The 25,111-nt window shown below is 41.9% G+C and overlaps 1 protein-coding gene across 1 annotated transcript; it reads left to right on the forward strand.

Moving 5' to 3' along the window:
* Positions 1-8,569: 8,569 nt before the first annotated feature.
* LOC113017870 (ladderlectin-like) lies at positions 8,570-10,973 on the forward strand. The gene is made up of 6 exons (XM_026160976.2): positions 8,570-8,644; positions 8,725-8,802; positions 9,076-9,185; positions 9,973-10,107; positions 10,374-10,485; positions 10,632-10,973. The coding sequence occupies exons 2-6, from the start codon at positions 8,742-8,744 to the stop codon at positions 10,697-10,699; spliced, it is 486 nt and encodes a 161-aa protein (XP_026016761.1). The 5' UTR covers positions 8,570-8,644; positions 8,725-8,741; the 3' UTR covers positions 10,700-10,973.
* The last annotated feature ends 14,138 nt before the right edge of the window (positions 10,974-25,111 follow it).

The following is a 25,111-nucleotide window of genomic DNA, read 5'->3' on the forward strand; positions in this document are numbered from 1 at the left end:
TACGCTTGGTGAGTGTGATTGTGTGTACAGTGTCTCTTTATGTCTGTCTCCACGTTGGGTGAGTGTTGAGTTCAATTTAATTCAATTTTATTTATAAAGCGCCAAATCACAACAAAAGTCGCCTCAAGGCGCTTCATAGATACAGAGAAAAACCCAACAATCATATGACCCCCTATGAGCAAGCACTTTGGCCACAGTGGGAAGGAAAAACTCCTGAGTAATTGCGTATGAGAGCATGAGGGTGGGAATGGATCTTTGTATCTGTGTGTGCCTATATGTCAGGTCAGGTATCAGACCCCACCCCTCCAGGGACATCTGAGGCCCTCCAAGGTATGGAGGCCTATCTCCAACAATCCAGGAACCAACCCCCAAATGACCAAATAGTCCATCTCAAAAGTTCCAGAGGCTCAACCGCGACTCCAGCGGAGGCACAAAACAGTTCAATAACCCCCCAAAACCGTGGCGGGAGAAAAACAGTTCAGGCAGCCAGTAACTATAACACAAGAGTTCAGGTGGCCTACCTCGGGTCCCGTGATAGCAACAGAATACTTCAGGCGGCCTGCCACGGGTCCGGTGGCGGCGGCGTCGCAACAGCTCCGGCGGGCGGCCACGGATCCGGTGGCAGCAATGTGACAGCTCCGGCGGCCGGCCACGGGCCCAATGGCAGCGGCGTTGCAGCTCCGGCGGCCGGCCATGGGTCCGGTGGCGGCGGCGTTGCAGCTTTGGCGGCCGGACACGGGCCCGGTGGCAGTGGCGTTGCAACAGCTCCGGCAGGCGGCGGAGTAGAATGGCCCATAATCCCCGACGTGCTGGACGTTGACGGTGTGGGCGGTGTGGAGGGCGTGGACGCGCATCCTGCACAATGACCCCCTGCTAAGGCTGAGTGGGTCCCTCCGGCACGCCGATCTCCGGCTGTGGCTGAGCGGGTCCCTCCGGCACGCCAAGCCGCTCTCTTGATGGTGGGCGCTCCTCCCGCATGCCGAGCTCCCGCTCCGGCTCACAGAGCTCCTCCCGCACGCTGAGCTCCCGCTCCGGCTCACAGAGCTCCTCCCGCACGCTGAGCTCCCGCTCCGGCTCACAGAGCTCCTCATCAGGCGGTGCGGGCTCCCGCTGCGGCTCGCCGCCTCCGGCTGTGGCGCGGGCTCCACCCGCTCGCTGAGCTCCTGCTCGGGCAGCGCGAGCCCCTCCTGCTCGCTGAGCTCCTGTTCGGGCAGCGCGAGCCCCTCCCGCTCACTGAGCTCCACAGTTGGGGCGCAGGCCCCTCCTTCAGCTCCGGCGCTCTCTCCCGCTGCGGCTCGCCGAGCTCCAGCGCTCTCTCCCGCTGCGGCTCGCCGCCTCCGGCTGTGGCGCGGGCTCCTCCCGCTCACCGAGCTCCTCTGCAGGCGGCGTGGGCTCCTCCCGCTCGCCGAGCTCCTCTGCAGGTGGCACGGGCTCCTCCCGCTCGCTGAGCTCCTGCTCGGGCAGCGCGAGCCCCTCCCGCTCGCTGAGCTCCTGCTTGGGCAGCGCGAGCCCCTCCCGCTCGCTGAGCTCCTCTGCAAGCGACGCGGGCTCCTCCCGCTCGCTGAGCTCCTCCGGCTGTACTGCAGCTACGGATGGTTGAGCCGGTGGCGAAGATGGTGATACGGCAGGCGGTGGAGATGATGGTAAAGTAGGTGATGTGGATAGTGAAGGCGAGAGTGCTGCGCTCGTTGCACACTGATGTGACGCTGGTGGAGTGGGTCAAAGCCGGTGTATCGACCTCCGACACAATCGGCTGAGGAAAAGTCAGGGAACCTGGCGGTGGTGAGGCACGCCGGCGGCGCGAACGTCGCTTCCTAAACGATGCCGGGGCCGGCATGTCTGACTGAGGTTCCACCAGCCGGCTGGGCAGAACAGCAGCTGTGTGGTTTCGAGCTGCCGGTCCTTCGTCTGCTGACTAAGCAGAAGCCGTGGGGTGAGTAGAGATGTGGTGAGGTGCAGAGAGCGTGGGAACTGTTTCCCCCGCAATGGAGGGTCCAACAAGCGAAGATGGGGAAGCTATCTGCCTATGAAAAAAGAAACAGGCAGCAAGGGCTCCCAGGGAGGTCGCCACATCCGCCTCACCCGGACAGCCCAAACCAAAAAGCTCAAAGCTGGAATTTGCCCTCAGTATGGTTATTATCGAAATTAATCTCTTAATGTCCAAAAAGCTCACAGAAAACGTGGTTAAAGACAGGAAAGTATCAAAAAATATGACCTGTATTTGTCTCTGATGTGGATCTGCCGCCTGGATAATGCTCCGACGGTAATTCCAGAGCTGGGCGAGCAATTCCTCCTGTGAGACGGTCCTTGAGTCCACTGGGCCCATAATGGCTGGATTATTCTGTCACGGTCTGGCTGGCAGACCGTGGGGAGATGGGGAAATAGCACCCAAACGCCGGACTCTTCAGTGCAACAGTGTTTATTTACAAGGTGGTGAAGTAAACAACAATAAATCCCCAGTTTCCCAGACTCCCGTGTAGTGTCTTCTTCCCAAAAGTCCCTGTGTAGTGCTCTCTGCCCCAGTGTCCCTGCACTCCCCGTGCTCACTGCTCCTTCTCGTCCCACACTCCTCCTGAGGGGAAAACAATAGAGGCAGCCGTTACACACTTGTCCCAGCAGGCATACACTCACACTTGACTGTGCTAGAAGACTGACGTGTAGTCAAACGCAATAATCCAGCGTCGGTGGAAGCTCCATCGCTCATCTAAATAGCTCCCCCGACGAGCCCAGATGAGGAGCAGGTGTGCGGCCAGGACTTCGGGTGTGGCCAGCCCTCAAGTTAGGCCACGCCCCCAGGGCTGAAGGTGCCTTTAACTTGGCCACAGCAGAAAGGCAATACACACACACATACCTGCCTACCTACAGATGTGCACAGGGGCAGTGCAGACAACACACCAAATAGTAATAATAATAATAACAATAACAGTCATAGTCCCCACTGCCCACGGACCCCAAGTCCCCAGAGCCGTGTCCGTGACAGACAGTGTCAGTACGGTCAAAGTCAGTCTCAGCAGCGGTGTCGCTAGAGACAATGGGGGTTGTTTCAATAGCGTCACAGTCATTGTGGCCTGGGTCTGGAAGAGCAGGAGACAAGCTGCTGTCTGGGGGATTGAGATCCAAAGCTGCTGCAGCCTTTAGCTTTCATGTCTGCCAGATAAAGCTGTGGCCCAGGTGTAGAATGGTTGCAGGTTTGCAACATGAAAAACTCCAACTTTCTCTCCAGTTACCACTGTGGTGAGAGAGATTCACATCAGACATCCTCTTAGAGATATGGTAGGGATCATTGTAAAGGAGGGCCAACTTTGCAGAAAAGTTGGATGATGCATCCGATTTCGGGTGAGACTTCAACCATACAAGGCCTGGTTGAACAGCTGCTGCTTATCAAACATGACAGACAGTGTTCATACAACCCGTAACAATGCAAAGGGTTTCTGGAGGAGTAAAACATATAAAGCCGTCTCTCTCCATGCATTTGAGTGCAAGCATGTTGCTCCCATAAGTCACAGGCTGTGTCCGAATTCAGGGGAAGGATGCTTAAAATGCCATATTTGGATGAAATGACGTGACAAGGGCTGTCCGAATTCAAAGTGCACTGTATCCTTCGTGTCCTACTATATCCCAGGATTCATTGCGGGTCATAGAGGAGATTTGTTTCTGATAATGATGGTGGTCGAAGCAGGAGAGGAAAACACTTTCAAATGTAAGTATATGAAAATCTGGTTCTACAAAAGTTAAAACCATAAATTTCACAGCAGAGCCTCAACTTTCGTGGCCCGGTACCAAACGACTCACGGACCGCTGCTTCACAGAACCTGTGATGTCCAGACGGTGTTCCTCTGGTGGTTTCATGATGTCTTTTGTATCATCAAAAGCTTTGTAAAATGAATATTTGCTGAAACACTGCCAACAACAACATTAAGGATTTTCATGATATCTTCAAGACAGTCATTGGTCAAACTGTGTTTGAGCTTGAGTGCCAGAAATAGTAGTTGTGTCAGGGCTCTGTGTGCAGGCAAGCGGAGAGGAGGATCCAAACGCAGAACTCTGACACTAACTTGAAACTCAAAAACCTCAGCTTTATTGCTGGTACGAAAACAAAACATGAAGTGACCACGGAATATGGAGAACAGAAAAACACAGGCATAATCTGATGGTACGACGCGACACCGAGCATGGGAAAACACAGGGCTTAAATACACAGGGTAGTAATGAGGGAATGGGCAACAGAAGGGAGACACAGCTGGGGGAGATCAGGGCTAACGAGACGGGGGAGCTAAGCTGCACACTCTAACATAAGACAAAGACTTTCACAATAAGACAGGAAACAAGAATTACTAAACTAGATGCAGACATGACACTGAGAGACAGACTAGACACTGAACAGAAACTGCAACACACATGAGAACCCAAAACCTAAGAACTGATCCCTCACCAAGAATAACAGAAACAGATCTATAATGATAATAATAAACAAAGCACCAGAACATCAGAAAACAATCCATAATGCAAAAATAAACCAAAACATAAACTCAAAATACTGGGTCCAACGGACCCAGAACCGTGACAAGTTGGTTTTGCTCTTTAGTTTGACCTGAATCCACTGGGACCTCTATCTGAACAGAACCTGCAGTGCACTCTTCTTCATTAGTCATCAGCAGAGTTCTGTCTTCTGGAAGGGTGTCTGGGATTTCCTTGAAAGGAGAAGAAGGAGAGAATTATGGGTCCTGTAAACATCACATTATAAATCTTCAGTGTAAGAGCATTAGCCTAGTGGATTACAGCAGACATTTGAAATTGGCCTTATTCACTAACTGTGCACTATTTGACATGTCCATTCAGTCTTGCCAAAATCTAAGTGTGCTCTGGCTGTCCAAGATTAACTCTCAAAATGAATGCTTAGTGCTTTCTTTCATGATAAATTCTGTAAGAATATATGATTGCAGTAGAAAGTAGGAATTACTGTAAAAATCATAATTAGAACAATGATTACTTGTTTTATTTTTTTCTTGTTCAATGCACTAATACATGAATATTCTTTAAAAAATAATACGTTTAGAAATGTCATGATCTTTTTGATTTCATTTCTTGACTTGAAAATTCAACTAACTCTTGTGTACTTATTTCGACAAATCTATAGTCCTATATTCATAATAAATTCAATTTAGGTTTATGCATTAAATGTGTTTTCATTACAGTTAACCCAAAATGTTTGTATTCCAACACTAACCTTAAAAAGAGACCAATAAGATGGTCATTTATTATTTGGTATAACTGAAGTAATTAAATGCTAAGGGATAAGATAAAATGGATAATAAGATAAAAGGAATAAAACTTTATTTTGGTAATCATCACCCCCACGTTTTTCTGAACCTGTTTCTTTGTTCTGTTGAACACAAAATAAGATATTTTCAAGAATGTTGGTAACCAGTTTCTTGTCCCTACTGACTTCCATAGGATTGTTATTTTATACTATGTCCATACTATGTCAATGGGGACCAGCAACTGTTTGGTTATCAACATTATTTTATGTTAACCTTTCCAAAATGGACTTTCCTGTTGCATCATTTTTTGACAATGATTTTTAGGCTTTTCCCAAAAATCGTTGGTTTTCTTCTAACTATGTGACATCCATAATTTCCTAACATTACGTAGTCCATATATATCCAATATGATTTTACACCCTCAATAAATACAAAGTATGACCTAGTAACAGAAAAAAAAATCTGATATTTCAATAAGGAACAGTCAGCATTTCACAAACATTACACTTGTTTTGAGAGAGTGAAAGCTATCACAAAAGGACAGAAGCTGTAGCTACCTAGTGAAACTTTTTTCTGCTCTCCATTATTTATGGAAGCATCACTTCATTCATTATTGCAGACAAAACAAAAAAGAGACAAATCAAATAAAAACTTCAAAATGCTACAAACAAAAATAAGCATAAGAAAACTGTAAAAAAAAAAAACCTGTTGAATTTTAGTGGTATTTGATGAGGGTGTTGACTGAGCATCCACCCATCTCTAAAGAAACAACAGTTTCATGTGTGACTGATGGTGCCAACAGTGTTTTTTTAATGGGAGTTGGTACAGTAGCATATGAGGAAGTGAGTCTGTGGCTGATACAGTGACTTTGTAAACACTCTCACATTACAGCAAATATTATAATGATACTTCTCTCATGACAACTTGCCATCTACAGAAGATGGTCTCCAGAGCTGGCACATTCATGACCTTTCTCTTTAAGGTGTAAACTGTAGTAGGATAAATGATACATTTTCTCACAATCAGCTTCTTGTATGGACTTACAAATATTTACAAATACAAACACGTTTTCAGTTTTTGCAGTTGATGTTAAAATCATTCAATCCAAGCTGTAACTTGCTTGGTGCATTACAATGACCAAGCCATATTATGCTATGTGTAAATGATGCTTTTCTTTGAGTTGCTGCAATGAAACTTTGTCAAATCAAATCGTATCAAATCTGATTTGCTTTCAAAGTGTTCGTTTCCTTTTTTTTAAACTGTCTATTTTATGGCTATTCTTTATTGATCTGTTACCCATTTTAGGTACTGTATTTTCACGACCATAAGACGCACTGTACTAAAAGGCGCAGTCTCAGTTATGTGTGCCATTACTGCATTTAACACACACATAAGGCGCACTGGATCATAGGGCGCATACAAGTACCGTATGCGTATTTAAAAATAAAGCGGGAGCAAACCTGAGTTCGGTACCTTACTCACATTTCTATTACCGGTAAGCGTCATCATCAACAACACACAAGCATACAAGTGCGCATATTTAAAAATAAAGCGGGAGCAAAACTGAGTTTGGTACTCACATTTTTATCGTCAATCAAACCCATCGAAGTCCTCATCCTCTGTGTCTGAATTGAACAGCTGCGCTAAATCTCCATCAAACATTCCAGGTTCACTTTCTTCACCGTCAGAGTCACTTTCCGTGCCGTGCGGCTCCTCGGAAACGATGCCGGCTTTTGCGAAAGCTCGAACAACAGTGCCAGCAGACATGTTAGCCCAAGCATCTACAATCCATTCGCAAATTGTGGCGTAACTCGCCCGGCGCTGCCTTCCACTCTTGGTGAAACTGTGGTCTCCATCGGTCATCCATCGCTCCCAGGCCGCTCGCAGCCTTACTTTGAATGGGCGGTTCACACCGATGTCCAGCGGTTGGAGTTCCTTTGTCAGGCCTCCCGGAATGACAGCAAGCTCACAGTTCATTTGTTTCACTAGTTTTTTCACATCGGCTGTGAGATGGGCACGCATAGAGTCACAGATTAAGAGCGATGGTGATGCGTGGAAAAAAACCACCTGGTCTCCTTACATACACCTCCCTCAGCCACTCTTTCATCATTTCCTCATCCATCCAGCCCTTTTCATTTGCCTTAATGATGATTTCTGCTGGAAACTTCTCTTTAGGCAAAGTCTTTCTCTTAAAAAGCACCATAGGCGGCAGTTTCTGTCCATTTGCATGGCAGCCAAGCACAACAGTAAAAGACGACTTTTCATACCCCGTTGTGCGTATTGCTACCGTGCTGGTCCCCTTCTTCTCCACAGTGTGACTCACCGGGATGTCAAAAGTGAGCGGGACCTCGTCCATGTTAGTGATGTGGCTGGGCTGGATGTTTTTGTCGCCGATGTGTTTGCTGCAGTAGGAGCGGAAGATGGCCAGCTTTTCCTTATAATCCGCTGGAAGTTGCTGCGCTACCGTAGTCCTGGTCCGGATCGAAAAATGGCACCGTTTCATAAAAAGTGAAAGTGAAACTGCTTTTAGCCGAATGGTGACCGTCGAAACGCTTCTCCCGCTCGATCTTTGCTCGATGATCCACCGCTCGAGTCTTTCCTCCAACTCGGCCACACTTCACCCTTTAGCGTTCTCATTTTGTTCTCTACTACGTCCTCATTACAATACACAGGGCGCACTGCGCTATAGGGCGCGCCGTACTTTTTGAAGAAAATCTAAGACTTTTAAGTGCGCCTTATGGTCGTGAAAATACGGTATTTTGTTTTTTTATAGAAATACTCCGAAATCATCTTGAAGCACTTGGGTGTGACACTGAGACCAGTGGAGAAACATACATGGGAACAAGACTGACGGGGAGATAGAAAGAGAACACCAAATGCAGAGACAAGACTAAATGGAAAGGATAAGGCTGACTAAACATGGGGCATGGAAATTCCCCTGTTCCGTGCTCCATGATAACAGAAACCTACAGACAAGAAAACAAAACTAAGAAGACCTAAGAAAACAAATATAAACAGAGGGATCACAACTGTAAACCAAAACGAGGAACAGAACCTTAACCATAGAACATTAAACTACCCAGAATCAACAGTCCAGACACATTTACACTGGGCCAAAGACCCAGGAGCGTGACATCCTTGTTGACCAGCAGTCAATAAATGAAATTAAACATCCATGAAATTCAAGCTGGGTGGAGAGAATTGCGTAAGGTTGGTAAAGACAGGGGTAGTGAAGCATGGAATCAAAACATACTTAAGCATTTTTAGTGCATCTCTTCCTGGTATTGAAATGTAAATATAAGAAAGTGTATATAAGTGCTCATCTCTACTTGAGGGGTGAAGCTACAGGCTGACACTTGAAAGAGAAGACATTCTACAGACAGGTATGTTACAAATATGCTGAGGATCTTCTATCCTTTCTTTATCAAACTGCTAATCACTTTTGTTAATGTGTTTCTTACAGAGACACTAAATATCATCATGAAGCTGCTGACTGCATCTGCACTTCTCTGTGCAATGATGGCTCTGATCGCTGCTCAGGGTAAGTATAAAAGTATGTTACTAATATCATACTGAATGTTGTGCATGTCAATGGGCTATATACAGCTGTCCAAATAATAAGATCTATTTTTAAATACATGTTTTTAAAAATAGAAATCTAAAGGAAGAAAATGACACATTTTCCAGTTGAAATTTGTTGAAAAGTAAAACTATTGTCAATAAAACACAAGTTAATGACCATAATTATAATTATTCCAGTAAAGGGGGAATTGGGTCAGCATTTTGTCACACAATATGTTTGCTTTGTCTTCAGATGAGTGCTATGTTCTCAAGAAGTCCTCATCATGTCCCTGTGATTGGACTGAGTACAACAAGAAATGTTACTTCTATGTTTCTACACCCTTACCCTGGGGTGATGCTCAGGTAATAACATCAGGACTCACCGGTTACTGTGACTGTGTTTCTTTAATATTTGGATAAGACCTTATAATAATAGTTTTTTAATATTATATTAAACATTTTTATATTGACAATTATTAAAATGTTATCAAAGCCAATGTACTGTTAAAATTTGTCTAAAATTATAATAGTATGTATTGATCATTGTTAATGTTATCATTTATTGAATTTTAATAATGCTATCATTTGTTCTAATATGTATGTATGTCATATATGGCTTTACTTTTTAACAAGTAAACAGTAACAATATATTAGTAAACAAGAAATACAAACAAAGAAGCAAACAAACTAAAGTCTCCAGTTTCACGTTCCTACAATTTATGCCATGGATAAATCACCTGTCAATTTTTGCTTCGATAAAAACCAGTTCTTATATGTACTGTGAAATATGCATCCAAGCTTATAATAGCAAATATTATTTTTTTAATTTATAAAAATAATGCTAATTATTGCAGTAAATGGTTTAAGCCACCAACATTAACTGCATGAAATAATTCTGAATGATAAATGATTGTAAATGTATTAATCATTAGTCCTTTCAATATAATAATTTTTTAAAAACGTTACTTTTTATTACTTGTTGAATTGTAAGCTATTAATAAAAGGTCAGATAATTAAAATCAATAATTTTGTCACTCAATGTAAATATTTCTTGGTATGTTTTATTATTATTTGTATGTTTGTGGTGGTGTAATCATGAAGGTTGTTTTATAAATCTTCTGTAACTCTTCTGTCTTTTTGTTTACTGTAGAGAAACTGTCAGACCATGAGTGCAAACCTTGCATCTGTACAGAGCCTTGGGGAATACCAGCTGATTCAGAGGGTGATATCTGATGGGAGTAGAGCTAATGGACGAACATGGATTGGTGGTTCTGATGGTCAACAGGTATGCCAGTCTGCCAGTTAAAACATAAATCTATCCACTGGATATTTTACTTATGTTTCGCTCTTATCTTTTTTTCATTGCCATATAATTCCATATATCTTGTTTCATATATTTGATGTCTTCAGTTTCTATCTACAATGTCGGTAGTAGTGAAAGTAAAGACAAACCAATGAATGTGTGTCCAAACTTGGTAGTCGATGTATAATGTTAAAATGTAGTTTAGTTAAAAAACGATTTCTTATTTTTAACTTTTTTCTGTTCTGTAGGAGGGTTATTGGTTTTGGATCGATGGAACACGTTTCCAATACACAAACTGGTGTCGGGGGGAGCCTAACAACATGGGGGGCAATGAGCAATGCATGGAAATGAATTTTCCAGGTATAAAATTGTAAATAATATATACAAGTGCTATTGTCATTATACATAAAACCAAAAAAAAAACCAAAACATTTTTCTCATATATTCTATATTTTTGTGTCCATGCAACAAAAATTTCGGTTAAAGTTAATTTTTGGTGCTTACAGGAGATCTGTGTATGAATGATCAGTCTTGCCAGGACCGATTCCCTTCTGTCTGCATTAAGAGTAAGTGATGATTCCTGCGCTGAGATGAAGGCAGGTTATCTGAAAAAGAAAGAAATCTTCTCATATATCACTCAAAATATCTGTTTTCACATCTTTACCTTTTTCTTTTGCTGTAACGATGCATAAGGAATGAAGTGACAAGTGACACAAAATAGTGTGATTGTGTCTTTTAAAAGGAGCAATTGAAATGTGTAATGGAAAGAATGCTTTTAGCAAAAACTTAAAAACAAAGCTTTTTTTCTCTTCTGCATCATTAAACTATTAAGCATTGAATCAAACTGGTCTGTGAGTATCTGTGTTGCTTTCAGTTCAGTTTTTAAACACTCACTGATTAGATTAATTGACTGACAGATTAACCCACGTATAAATCTGCTTGAAACTACACCAATTTCTCTTGAAATTACTTTAATCTTTTTAATCTGTTTGCTTCTGTGTCCTCCATCTAATTCTTGCTTTTGATGGCATGAGCACACATGAGCATGCAATTAGACACACACACACACACACACACACACACACACACACACACACACACACACACACACACACACACACACACACACGATGAGGTCTCTCTTTAAATAAGTCTCCCCTCCTTTGCTTCCCTCGTCCCAAAATTTTAATTTCACCTAATAGTGCTAAATTTCAGAAATAACCAAATATTTTGCTAAAGCTTTTGTACATTGTCATAATAAGATAAGATAAGATAAGATAAGATAACCTTTATTAGTCCCACACGTGGGAAATTTGTTTTGTCACAGCAGGAAGTGGACAGTGCAAAAGTTATGACGCAAAAATTAGAATACAATAAGAATAAATACAGCTGTACAGAATAGAATAAAATAATATACTATATACAGTAGAATAAAATAGAATAAAAATATACAATAAGATAAAAATAGAATATGAATGCTATATACAACTGAGTAAAAATACAACGATGCCAGAAAAGATTATTGCACTTAGTGTTATTGCACATGTGTGGATGTGTGTGTTTGTTCAGTTAAAGTCTTTGTTGTGGAGTCTGACAGCAGTGGGGAGGAAAGACCTGCGAAATCTCTCCGTCCCACACCGTGGGTGCCGCAGTCTCCCACTGAAGGAGTTGCTCAGTGCTGTCACAGTCTGCTGCATGGGGTGGGAGACGTTGTCCAACAGGGATGACAGCTTAGCCGCCATTCTCCTGTCACTCACCACCTCCACTGGGTCCAGAGGGCATCCTAGAACAGAGCTGGCCCTTCGGATCAGCTTGTTCAGTCTCTTCCTGTCCCCAGCAGAGATGCTGCCGCCCCAGCAGACCACACCATAAAAGATAGCAGAAGCCACCACAGAGTCATAGAAGGTCTTCAGGAGTGGGCCCTCCACCCCAAACGACCTGAGTCTCCGCAGCAGGTACAGCCTGCTCTGCCCTTTCCTGTAGAGGGCGTCTGAGTTATGAGTCCAGTCCAGTCTGTTGTTCAGATGAACACCAAGGTACCTGTAGCTGTCCACAGCCTCAATGTCCATACCCTGGATGTTCAGTGGTTGCAGTGGAGAATGCTTGTGCCTGCGGAAGTCTACCACCAGCTCCTTGGTTTTACTGGCATTGATCTGGAGGTAGTTCAGCTGGCACCAGTCCACAAAGTCTTGAGTCAGTCCTCTGTACTCCTTGTCGTCCCCATCAGTGATGAGGCCGACTATTGCAGAGTCATCAGAGAAGCACTGGGTGGAATTGTGGGAGAAATCTGCAGTGTAATTGTTAAGATACAACCTTGCACCCTTTTCACAAACCTCTAAACACAAACTGAACTTTTTTTCACAAAACCTCTGCAAATACATAATAAAACCATGCTAGGTTACTTTTATAACAACTTCTGGGTAAAAGCCGTAGGTTATTAGTTTAAATGTTGGTTTAAAAGTCGTGACTCAAGAGTTGGGTTGGCGATGTGCTGGGTTCTTTAATTAACTCCCTAGCTTGAATAATTCTATTGGGTCATAGGTTCACTAGCTTTGATCAAATATTGGGCCAAGATTTTACCCAATTGTTTGTGTAGAAGATACGCTTCAGAAGAAGCCACATTATTCTTCTGAAACTGCCATTTTCAACTAGACTGTGACCTGATCAGATATCACTGATTTCACCTCTACTATGAAATAAAACATGGTAAGCAAAAAGTGAATTCCAACACTCTAAAAATCACTGGGTTATTTTTGATAATTATACTTTACTGGCTTATTCTAGAACTGTACCTACTGATTAAAGGCCTTTTTACAGTCAACAACAGCTAGCTTGTGATGAAGAAAGATAAAGTTATTTCCAGTGTTGGGTAAGTTACTTTAAATTAGTAACTTAATTACATTACTAGTTACTTCTATCAAAAATAACTCAGTTACTTTAAGTTACTCGTTACTTTCCAAATAACTAGTTACTAGGGAAAGTAACTTTGGTTTTACTCGGAATTCTCTTGTTAATGTGTTGCTTCCGTAACTGGATACCCAGCAAGATTGCCAGTCTCCTAGCTTGCTTACTTGCCACAAGTGCACTGTGTCACCTACCAATAGAAAGGAAAAAATAATGTGCAGATTTCCACGAGAGAAATCCCACGAATGACCAAAGCCCAATGATCAATGGGTGTATCAGTGGATTTTGGTCAGTGGTTGTTGATCAATGGTCATGAGAATTTGCATAACTAAGATTAAGGAACTGACCTCCCAGCCCATTGTTCCTTCAGTTAGCTGAGACTGAAGAAATCACTTGGATAAGTGACAAAACGTTTCTCCCACAAAACGCTACGTCCAGATGAACAGAATCAACTTTTGCAGAAAGAAAGAAAATTATTTCTTTGTGCCCACCTCTCCCTGTTAATGCCCTACCTGGCCCACTGGCAAAACTTTGCTAGACCTGCCCCTGCACAGTTACCAGCTGTGAGCTACATAAAAAAATGATCCTGGTGTCATTTGTTTCTCAGAAACAGTTCATAACTTCCCTTCAACTCATTCATGTCACCTAAAAGGTAAACCTGTTTCTCCGTCACCTGTTCAGCTCTGATGATTCAGTAAGGACATCTCCTGGTTTCATCTACATGTTTCCCTCTCACCACATATCCAAACCGACATCATGACCAGCAGCTTTTACAGCTGCGGCTCCAGCAAACATCAGCTGACACTAGAAATAATATCAACAACAGCTGATCAAGCTTAAACATGCTGCTGTATTTTAGCGCGACCTCCGCTGGTTTCTTCTTTCTGGCGCAAAGTGGGCAATAAACAAACAAGTGAAAAGCCGATCAGCTGATCATTGATAAGTTTCATGATTGAAGTAGCAACAGGAGAGAGAGGCAGAGAGAATGAGAGACGAAGAGGCAGCTGTGCAGCAAAGACAGAATAACTCCAGCTTTGAACTCATAATGAGTTCAGCCCTGGTGAGAGAGAGAGGACTAGAGAGAAAGAGGGAGAGACAGCTGATCAGTGACCAGCTGAACCCCCAGGCCGTGACACTCCGTCATGCTAGCTAATACGCTGTACGAAAAAGTCAGCATAACGAAAATAAACTCCACCTAAACTTGGTATAGATCTGACCCAGATAGACTGCAGGTCATAACATCTTACCTGAAGTTCAGTTCACCTGACACTCGGACCGGCGGCCGCCTCAGGTCTCTCTTCCTCCTGCCTCCCCTTTCCCTCATCCACCTGTTGGCCTCCACCACTTGCTAATGGTACTGAATCTCTGAAGCTCCGCGATAGCCACCACCGAAGTAACGAGTAACGACCCTATCTAAATCCAGTAACGATTAACACGTTCCTGATTTTGGCATAATAACTAGTTACCGTGCTCGTTACCACAATAATAACGTAGTTACTGTAACGCGTTACTTAATAAGGCGTTAATCCCAACACTGGTTATTTCTACTTAAAAATGCTCGATAATGTCTTTTAAACTTATTATTTGAAATGAGGCTGAGATTGCTCTGTTTGACAAATTATTTAGAGATTACTACATCTAGAACATTTTTTGGTTTTGCATCTTTTGTTGAATAGATGAATCTCAGGACATGAATCAAATATGACCAAATTAACGAGGGCTCATTTAGCTATGATGGAAGCATAAAATGTTGCTCATTAAGGTGTATGAAATTATCTGTGGGAGAGTCCCTCTTGCCACTTGTAATGTTGGGTTGTGTTCAATGGTTGAGAAGAGGCGGTAGAAACCTTAGCAGGATAGTAGGAAGGATACACGATCACACTAGTACTGGGAATTCCACAGCGTATCCTTTAATGCGTATTCTCTTCATCAACCATACAAGGCCCGGTTGAACAGCTGCTGCTTATCAAACATGACAGACAGTGTTCATACAACCCGTAACATTGCAAAGGGTTTCTGGAGGAGTCCGTCTCTCTCCATGTATTTGCATGCAAGCATGTTGCTCCCATAAGTCACAGGCTGTGTCCCAATTAAGAGACCGCATGTGTGACAAGTGCAAGGGTCCAGAGTGAGGACAGACTGAGGGACCCACTGCTGCACATCATCTGTGAGGCTTTGCACCCCTGATGATCCACCAGGACAAACTCAGCAGTGTGTGAGGAAGAGGAGGAGGAAGGGCCAGCAGCAGCTGACAGATGGAGAGAATAGACAGACTGTTCCCTGTTCGTGAAGGACTGCTAGAAAAGTTTAACATATTTTTTTTTTTTAAGTTTAACATAACTAATTGTCTGTCCTGAATCAGTCTTATTAGGTAATGTTCAAATAATTTTATCATCCCAGTGTTTTCAGTGTGGTAGAAAGTACTCAGGGCCTTCAAGTTACACACTATGAAAGGCAGCAACAAGTTTAATATTCAGAAACCTAAAGTATGTATCAGCAGCAGAATGGAGCTAAAAATAAATGTTTGTTTCAGTTCTATGAAGCTTTGAGTATTTTGGATTAGTAGCACTGCTGTGTTTGTTGTGTCATATTGCTGTAATTGTTTATATGCTTTATATATTCTGAGGTAAGTTGATCTATAGTGTTACATCATATTCTATAAGGATGTTATGTGTTTGTATACTTTCTGCCCAGTTTGACCCATTTAGCAGCTAATATATCAGTCTACTCTTCATTCTATCAGAAACAGTTTTCACAGCTCGTACATTTTCTTTTTACACATATATGTAAGCATTGAGGCAAATGTAATCCCAACATATTAAACGAACAATATTTGTCTCTTATATATAATACATCTGTATATACACTGTCAAAGATACCTGTCTTTGAGTGAAGATTTAAGGTGATAGGAAATATAAACAAGTGCAACTTGAATCTTTGAACCAGAGTTCAAGCTCACTGCTGTAATATATCCTGTAATATACCACAGTGAGATGAAATGAATGAAATGACTGTTCAGCACAGAAATGAAGCCCAACAATCATGTATTACAGTCCTGTGGTCTCAGCCTCAGATACTGAACTAATCAAAGTGATGTCATGACAAAAATGAACAACCAACAAAACATTTTTTCTCCTTCATTTCTGTCACACAAAGCTGTATGAAACGTTTCTCGCGGTTAGTATCATGGTTGCTAGGCAACCTGAACAGCACGACGAAGGCTAGACTGTCCCATTTCACAAGCCTCTCACTTCTGCACTTCTCGTACTTATAGTATGCACCGTACATAGTACGCGTACTTCAAGCGTGCGGTCTCTTAATTGGGACACAGCCACAGAGAGGGCAGTGGCGCACACTAATGACATCATAAACCCTTGACTTATGTTACATTAACCCTTTAAGACCTACCATAGAACCAAGTCCGCCAGAGCTTATATTATATTTTTACATGCTGTAGTGCTATTTCTGGGAGCATTTCAAGTTGATATACATCAATACAACCATTATAGCCCAAATTTCAATAATATGTATGCATTACGTGTATAGTAATTACATACAGTGCAATAAACTACCAAAAAAATTGAAAATCCTTTTTATTTTTTTAACATATATTTGTAGTTAGAGAACTTTAAGAGGCTTATCCCTCAAAACTGTAAATACAAAAAAGTTGCACAAAATAGTTTCCCACCACAGGAAATTTATTTTGAGTGTCTTCATATTTTTTTTATTTTTGAAATACACCAATTTTTATATTCTATAGGAAAAATGACAATAAATATTATAATGCAAATTTGCAAAAAAGCAGCATATGCATCAAAATAAACTATTTCCAGCAGTGCAATTTGAGTCCTAAGTAAAAGCTCTTAATCACTCTCTTAGAGAAAATGGAAATGAAGGCTCACAATATCTCTTTGTATTGTATTATATGTAGTATTACAGGAAAAATACTAAATGATTAAAGCAGACAAATCAATTTGAACACTCATAATGCTTAGTTTAAGTTAAAAAGGAAACACAGATATTAAACTTGCACAGACACAGACTTCAGGCAGAGACATGCCTGATTTGGAAAGAGAGGAAACAGAGACAGGGTTGACTAGACCAACACTAGACAGGGACCAGGGCCCTATTTCAGGAAGCCGGTTTAGTGCAAACTCTGAGTAAGTATACCCTGAGTTAACGAAAACTCTGGGTTTTCGGTTTCACAAAGCGAGTTTAGATTAATTCTGAGTGAGTTACTATGACGACACACTCCGTGAAGCTAACCTGCCCCCTAGCAGGGTTACTTCAACTATCCCTGACTTTCTCCGCCTCTTTGTCGGAAACCTGACTGTAGGAAGTGTCAGACATGGCGTGTCCCTTCCTTGAAGAGCCAGTAGATGTTGAAGCCCAAATTCTCCGCAGAGCTCTCCGCCGGGAGAGAGTGATTAGAGCGCGTTCGGACATTTTATCATTTCCTGATGATTTTCTGTGTGAACGTTACCGTTTTTCAGCACAATCTATAATTTATTTGAATAACATCCTCAGGCCTAATATTGCTCATGTGACACATCGCGGACATTCTCTCAGTTCTGTACATATTATTTGTATTGCACTTCGGTTTTTTGCAAACAGGAGCTTTCTGTATAATATTGGTGACGCTGAGCTCGTTTCCAAGGCTACCGTCTGTCGGGCAGTCAGGAATGTTACAGTTGCACTGAAACGTCTCCTGTACGCGTTTGTGGTGTTCCCCGGTCATAGACCCACAAGATTTATCAAAGAGGGATGCCACAAAATTGCAGGTATCAGGATGAACAAAACTTAATTCATGATGTGGTGATACTTGAACTACTACTTAAATTTTACATTTATTCTCACGGTTCCCAGGCGTGATTGGCTGTATAGATGGCACTCACATTCCAATCATTGCTCCTTCAGTAAATGAAGGAGACTATGTGAACAGGAAGTCTTTCCACAGCATTAATGTACAGGTACATAGCTCCCTGTAGCATTTCAAACTAACAAATTATTTCATTATAGTAATGGCTGCTAATTTGTGTTCTCTGCACTGTGAAGATCATATGTGATGCTGCCAACATTATCACAAATGTGGAAGCCAACTGCTCAGCCTCTGTGAGTGGTGGTGGTGGTGGAGGACCCCCACCTGTTTTTTGGGCCTCCGCTTTTTTTCTAGTGGCCATAACGGGTCACATTTGAGCATACAGAGTAAGCAAATCCTTGGCACTTGTGCAGGTGAACCCAAAGGGAAGATATGCTTCACCATATTTTCTTTGGCTTAGAATGAAGTTGGTTTGGAAACACATTCAGCGATGCTTCATCTCTTGCTTTGCGTTTCTGTGGGCGCCCCGTGCTAGCAGTGTCCAAGCGTTTTGTCCCCCCCCCCTTTACATACCGCGCCCCCCCTGCAATGGCTCTGCGCCCCCCCCCCCCACCCCCCAGGGGGCGGGCCCCACACTTTGGGAAGGTCTGGTTTAAGCAATGTTTCCAGAAAAGAGTGATACCATATATGCCCTATAGCTGCAGAAAAGGTTAACATTGTTATCTTTTTACAAAAAAACAACTAAACATGAGAGGTTTTTGGACAAAGTTTGTGTTCTTCATTCTTTAAGCACCGGTTCGAGCACCGTTAAAGCACCGGCACCATTTCAAAAAAGTGCCGGTTTGGCACTGGTATTGGATAAAACTTAAACGATACCCATCCCTAGTGCTTGCCAATAGATCCTCCTTGCAATATTTGGCGGTTAGTCTGGGAAAAGACGAGAAAGACAGTGATAGAAGCCGTGACTGGAGCTGGGATGTAGCCTCTAATCTATCCATGGCTGTCCTGAGAAGGCAAACACCTCAGTCTGTGTGGCTGCAAAAAGATGAAACACACCCCTTCCAACCACAGGGCAGGGAGTTAGATGAAGCTAGCCTCCAAACGCTGGGCATACACTGTGCAATTTTTGGCCCATTTTGAGCCGATTTTCGGTCGCGCAACCGTTTTGGGGATTGTTTCTTAATTGTGTGTCGATCCTCGTGTTGTATACATGGAGTAACAAAAAGTGATTAACACCTCATGACCAGGGCCCTGTGCTTCGTACGTCGCTTACTACATCCAAGATCAAATGAAACATCCAAGACCAAACCATTGCGCTAACCGTGAGCGCGCTAATCCGGTTCCCCGAACACACCTGCTGTTGACGATTAGTACAGCTGGACGCAGTAATGTGACATCACTGGGTGTCGTAAAAGGGGCTACGCATCGATAGTGGAAACATTGATCGGCAACCCTCTGATTGGTCGGCGAAAATGTCGACGGAGCGCGCTCGGCTCGGTATTTTTCGGCAGCAGAGCAAGAACTCTTGATTGAGGGATTTCAGGAGTTTCAGAGTTTAATCAGAACGCAAGGGAACACTGCAAAGGCTGCAAAAGCAAGGAGAGAGGGCTGGCAGAAAGTTGCTGACAAATTAAACTCGTAAGTAATTTAATAATAACAATAATAATGGAGTGGGTTTATATAGCGCTTTTCAAGGCACCCAAAGCGCTTTACAATGCCACTATTCAGTCACTCTCACATTCACACACTGGTGGAGGCAGCTACAGTTGTAGCCACAGCTGCCCTGGGGCAGACTGACAGAAGCCAGGCTGCCATATCGCGCCATCGGCCCCTCTGGCCAACACCAGTAGGCGGTAGGGTAGATTTATTATATTACACTATATTATCCAATATTATATTACATTATATTATATTATAATATGTTATATTATATCCCCTTTCACATTAGAGCCACAACAGGACCCACTAGAACATGGGAACAAGTAAAAGTGAAATATAAGAATATTCTACAGAATGGTAATATTTATCACTTATATTGCTTTTCGTCTCTTGGAAAGAGACCCTGAAATAATCTGTTTGTTTATAACAGCAACCAAGAAAAGGGCAGAGCAAAAAAAAGACAGGTGGTGGTCCTGCACCCCCTCGTCAACAAGTTGGTTAAGTAAATAATATCCTCACGGGAAAATCGATATCTCTCTATGAGCACACTGTCGCGCTGAGCTAAAGGATCCTGTCTGTCCTGCAATATACGCTGAATTCTGAAAACTCTCCTTATCAATCTTGCACCTTCCGCAATGGGTGGCTCGCGTATACGGACAGGACATGGCTGCGACAGGCTTCCCAAATCCACCTTCGCTTTTATAGCCGTGGTCTCTCATCTTGATTACACAAAGTAATTTGCAATTACTACTCTGAAATATGAATTACATCTGTAATAATCACATACATGTAATAGAATGTTAATAGTACATTTCCCTTTTTAAGGAAATGACCTGTATCTATCTGTGTGAAATCAATAAATGGATCAAGTGCTGCATTGTCTTTAGTTACATTGATGTTATTTATTTATGGTGAAACAGTGGTGGAATATCGCTGTTGCTTTCGTATGAATGACGCGGGCATACCTGCGTGGCCGCGATCTAATCCTGTTTACATAAAGTAAACCTGCTCCCCAGCAGGTTTACGCTTACGGCTCTGTTGCTATGACAGCAAGTCCCGGATGGGCTTCGGGGAACCGAACGATCCAGGATCACGCGAAATCGTCAACAATCTCATCCAGCTAACTCACTTAGCGCGGTACGAAGAACAGGCCCCAGCTCCCAAACATCAATCGTATGGTTGCAAGAAAATCAAATCTGTTTGAAATCCTTTCGCCCCTGGAGGCACAACTGGCAAGCTCATCCGAGTACGGAAGCGTAGAGCTGCCACCCAGGCAAAAGAAAAATAGAGCTATGTCACGTAATAACGTGAAATATTTCAAATCAAATCACTTTTATTGTCACATCACATGTACAGGTACATTGGTACAGCACATGTGAGTGAAATTCTTGTGTGCGAGCTTCACAAGCAACAGAGTTGTGCAAAATACAATAATGTAAACTTTATTGTTCTATTAATATACTTTTCACATTTTAACGTGATATAGCTCTGTTTTTCTTTTGCCTGGGTGGCAGCTCTACGCTTCCATATCTGAGGCTTTTCAATGTGGCCTCACAAAATTATCACGACTTACAACAATCATGAAAAGAGTTGGATGGACATTGCTGCTCAATCACAGCTGCCTGCTCAATGTTTTTCATTAGTAATTTTGCAAAGTTGATGGTGGTGGTGTGTGTATGAAAGACAGAGGTGGAGGACGAGAGACAGATTTTGTATGATAAGCTTCATAGTATGGACGCACAGTTTGAGCACTCAAATCGCATCAGAGCATCAGGCCGTACAGTGTGAGACCCTGCATCGTAACCTATGAACTTCTAACCCCTGAGATTCAATTGTACAGTTTGAGCAGGAGCTGAATAACGCGACTGAAAAATATCGCAGTGTTTACCCAACTTAATGCAGACTGTTTACAAGCTGCTGTTTCACATAATAAAGCCTGCCTTCTGTTTCTGTTAAAGCAGTAGAGACGAGCTGTTTATATGTGCGTGGAAGTCCAGCGTCATTACCAGGCTAGCTGTGAGCTTCTAGCTCACACTAGCTAACCAGCGAGCAGTTAAAAAGACAGCCGAAGCTGCACAAAACACCCACAAACTTGTCTCACTATGCTGTAACATAAGACTGACATCCAGCTAACCACAGCTAAAAAGATATTTAGAGAAAACTTACCATTTTGTCAGGTTACACGAGTTGAGTCGTTTCATGCTGAAAAGTTTGTTTGTTTTGGCTCTCACTGAAGACACCGACACTGAAGACATAGCTGTTCTTTTGTACTGCTTTTAAGCGAAACATTCTTTGTATATGAGGACAGGGGTGCTCATCCTCTTCAGCTCTAGCGTAGACGACTGGCTCTGCCATGTCTTCATGTATTTCTTCTTTCCATGTGTCCGCTACTTTGAAACGCTTGGGCAGTGTTGCCAACTCCTCAGTAAGGAAAATGCTATTGGTTGTCCTAAAAGTCGCTAGAAGTCGCTAAATGACGTCATCGCCTAATTTGCATAATTGGTCATGCTAATCTAATTGTAACCCAATTTGTTGGAGAGAGAAATAACACCGTGGAAGAGACATAACGTGCGTAAAAAACGTCCTAAATGCATTTAGAGTTTATTTAGAACTACAAATTAAATTTCTTTTAGCAATTGTTGTTTTTTTTAATGTCACAATTCCAACCCTGCTCCTTTACCCGGGCTTGGACCGGCAAAAGTGACCCGAAATAGGCGCTCTGGTGGAGTTACTTTGTGTGTGTGTGTGTTTATAAGTAGTTTTAAACCTTGTGATCCACAAAACAGCATAAGAGTAAAAGAGTAAAAGAAGAACTGACTGCGTTACAGCACCCGCTGCTTGTTGAGACTAAAAGCAATACGCGCTTTCACGTCTTTTATTAGGGGTCTGAAAACTAGCTAAATATAGCGACAAAGTCGCTAATTTGGCAACACTGCGCTTGGGCCGCTCTGGCATGACCAGTTTCAAACTGATTGGTAAAAAAGTTACTGGAAACTCCACTGGCGGCATGTTATCTAATGTGTTAAACTAATTATTTTTTAAAAAGTAACGAGTCGAATTTTGCAAATGTAGCGGAGTAAAAGTACCGTTTCTTCTTCACAAATGTACTCAAGTAAAAGTAAAAAGTATCGTGCCAAAAAGGTACATTAAAAGTAATTTTTTTTCAAAAAATTACTCAGGTAAATGTAATGGAGTAAATGTAACTCCTTACTACCCACCTCTGGCTACTGAGTCATCAAAAGGTTTCTATCTGATATTAATTCTATTAATAATGCTTAGGACTCATATTGCACTGCTGGAAAAAGTTTATTTTGATGCATATGCTGCTTTTTTGCAAATTTGCAGTATAATATTTATTTTCGTTTTTCCTACAGTGTATAGAAATTGGTGTATTTCAAAAATAAAACTATGAAGACACTCAAAATAAATTTCCTGTGGTGGGAAACTATTTTGTGCAACTTTTTTGTATTTACAGTTTTGAGGGATAAGCCTCTTAAATTTCTCTAACTAGAAATATATGTTAAAAAAAACAAAAACGATTTTAAATTTTTTTGTAGTTTATTGATCTTTTGTGCAATTTATGTAATTACTATGCACTTAATGAATACATATTATTAAAATTTAGGCTATAGTGGTTGTATTGATGTATAGCAACTTGAAATGCTCCCAAAAATGGCTCTACAACATGTAAAAATATAATATAAGCTCTGGTGGACTTGGTTCTATGGTAGGTCTTAAAGGGTTAAGCATGTGAATATCATTTTAGTTTCTCACCACATGAGGGTGGTGCTGTTGTTTGTGTTTTGTGTCTTGTATATGTAAGCTGTATGTCGCAGCAGAGCATTGGATGAAGGCCACCTCCTCTGAACTGGGGTTTGACTCAGCTGGTTGAGCTCCACCTTCTTTCAGACTATCAAATAGACTGTTCTTTCACACACAGATGGCAGTGTAATGCTTTTTTTCTGCCTACAAGAGCCAGATTAGCAACTTTTCACATATTGCAAATAATTTTACACAGCAATCCTGATAACCATAGGGGTGGAAATACATTTCTCTTCATTTTAGTCAGGATGTTAAGCCACTTGAATTTATTTTATTGATTGATTTCTTTCTTTCTTTTTGGTGATAGGATAGGTAAGCCTGACCTGCCAAGAGGCCTTCACTTCTTTTGCTCTCTTTCTCACTCTGCTCTCTCTTTCCTTCTCTGTCTGTGTCACTGGTCACCACTCCAAGTTCCCACACCTGATTATGCTACTCTGAGTTCTCTATACATGGCATCGGCACAGATAGTGCAATGCTCAGAGAAACAGCAAAAACCCAAAAGGTACATCTACAAGCCTAGTTTAACATATAAAATGGCGAAGCACATGAAAGAACACCTATAAAAAGACTGAACAAGTATGGCTTGTTTGGAAGAGTTGCCATTACAAATCCTCTTCTCTAAAAAAACACGGAAGCAGCAACTAGGTAGTAAACCACAAGGCTTCCAGAAAAATGTCTGTCTTTTACTAATATGCCATGCAAAGTGTGTTTAGTATTAGTGTTAGTCTGCACCCTCCAATTACCACAGTCCCTTGTACTATTTACTAAACAATAATGATGTAATGGACAAAGTTAATTCAGGAAGCCAATTGTCAATCCCTGCTATAGAAACAGTTCAGTGATTCTTCTTTCAGAAGAAAACGTCCCCATTTTCCCTAACCCTATCTTGAGTAATTTTTAAATTTGTATGCTTTTACATTGTATCAAGACCCTAGTGTTTTTTTCAGTTCTTTCTTTTTTTAATGTAAGGGATTTTTAAATGTAATTTAAAAAAAATGTTTTTGCGGTATGGATTCAAAATAGCTGCCATCATGCTTTATGCTTAACAAAACTGCTTAAATATTTATCTTTCAAAGAATGTTTGTGCACATTATTTCATCAGATAGAACTACTGCTGTTTTCCGAGCCATTTTGTCACTAAATGGCAGAGTTCAGTAATGATTAGGCATAGAATGTTTGTTCACACTGCCAAAATTAAAAAAAAACGTGTTAAAGATTAAACAACAACTCTTATGAAACAGTATCAGCTTCAGTTTTGAGGTGTGTTACTTCTGCAAAATGTTACTAATACTGTCTGCGAATTGATGATACAGCACTTTTAGAATGACAGTTTGTTGTTTGAAGGACTGGTACCAGTAGGTCAAAGAGAGAACCCTGTTGTTGGAGCAACATAAAGAAATGCTGCACAGACATATGCAGCACATGGAGCAACTGAGTATGTCTGTGAATAAATTAATGGGCAGATCTAGAAGTTTGAATAGCTTATCAGAATGTCCTTAAGAGCAGTTAATGCTAGTCAGTCTGGTTGTCTCTATAGTATAAGTGCTTTCTTAATGGGTCAATATACTGAATATTATATTAGTATCGAAGAGTATCGAAAAGCACAATCATGGAGAAGCTGCTTGAAACATTTAATTTTGCAAAAATTAAATGTTCACTCAAAACCCAAACATTATTCTAGAAGTTAGGATAGGGCAATGCTTTTTTCAGGCAGGCCACAAAATCAAGCAGCAGATCAGATGACCGATGTCGCCAATGCCTGTTCTGTTCTGCATGGATTTC

Source organism: Astatotilapia calliptera, chromosome 3 (genome assembly GCF_964374335.1).
Source record: "Astatotilapia calliptera chromosome 3, fAstCal68.1, whole genome shotgun sequence".
Classification (NCBI taxonomy): Eukaryota; Metazoa; Chordata; class Actinopteri; order Cichliformes; family Cichlidae; genus Astatotilapia; species Astatotilapia calliptera.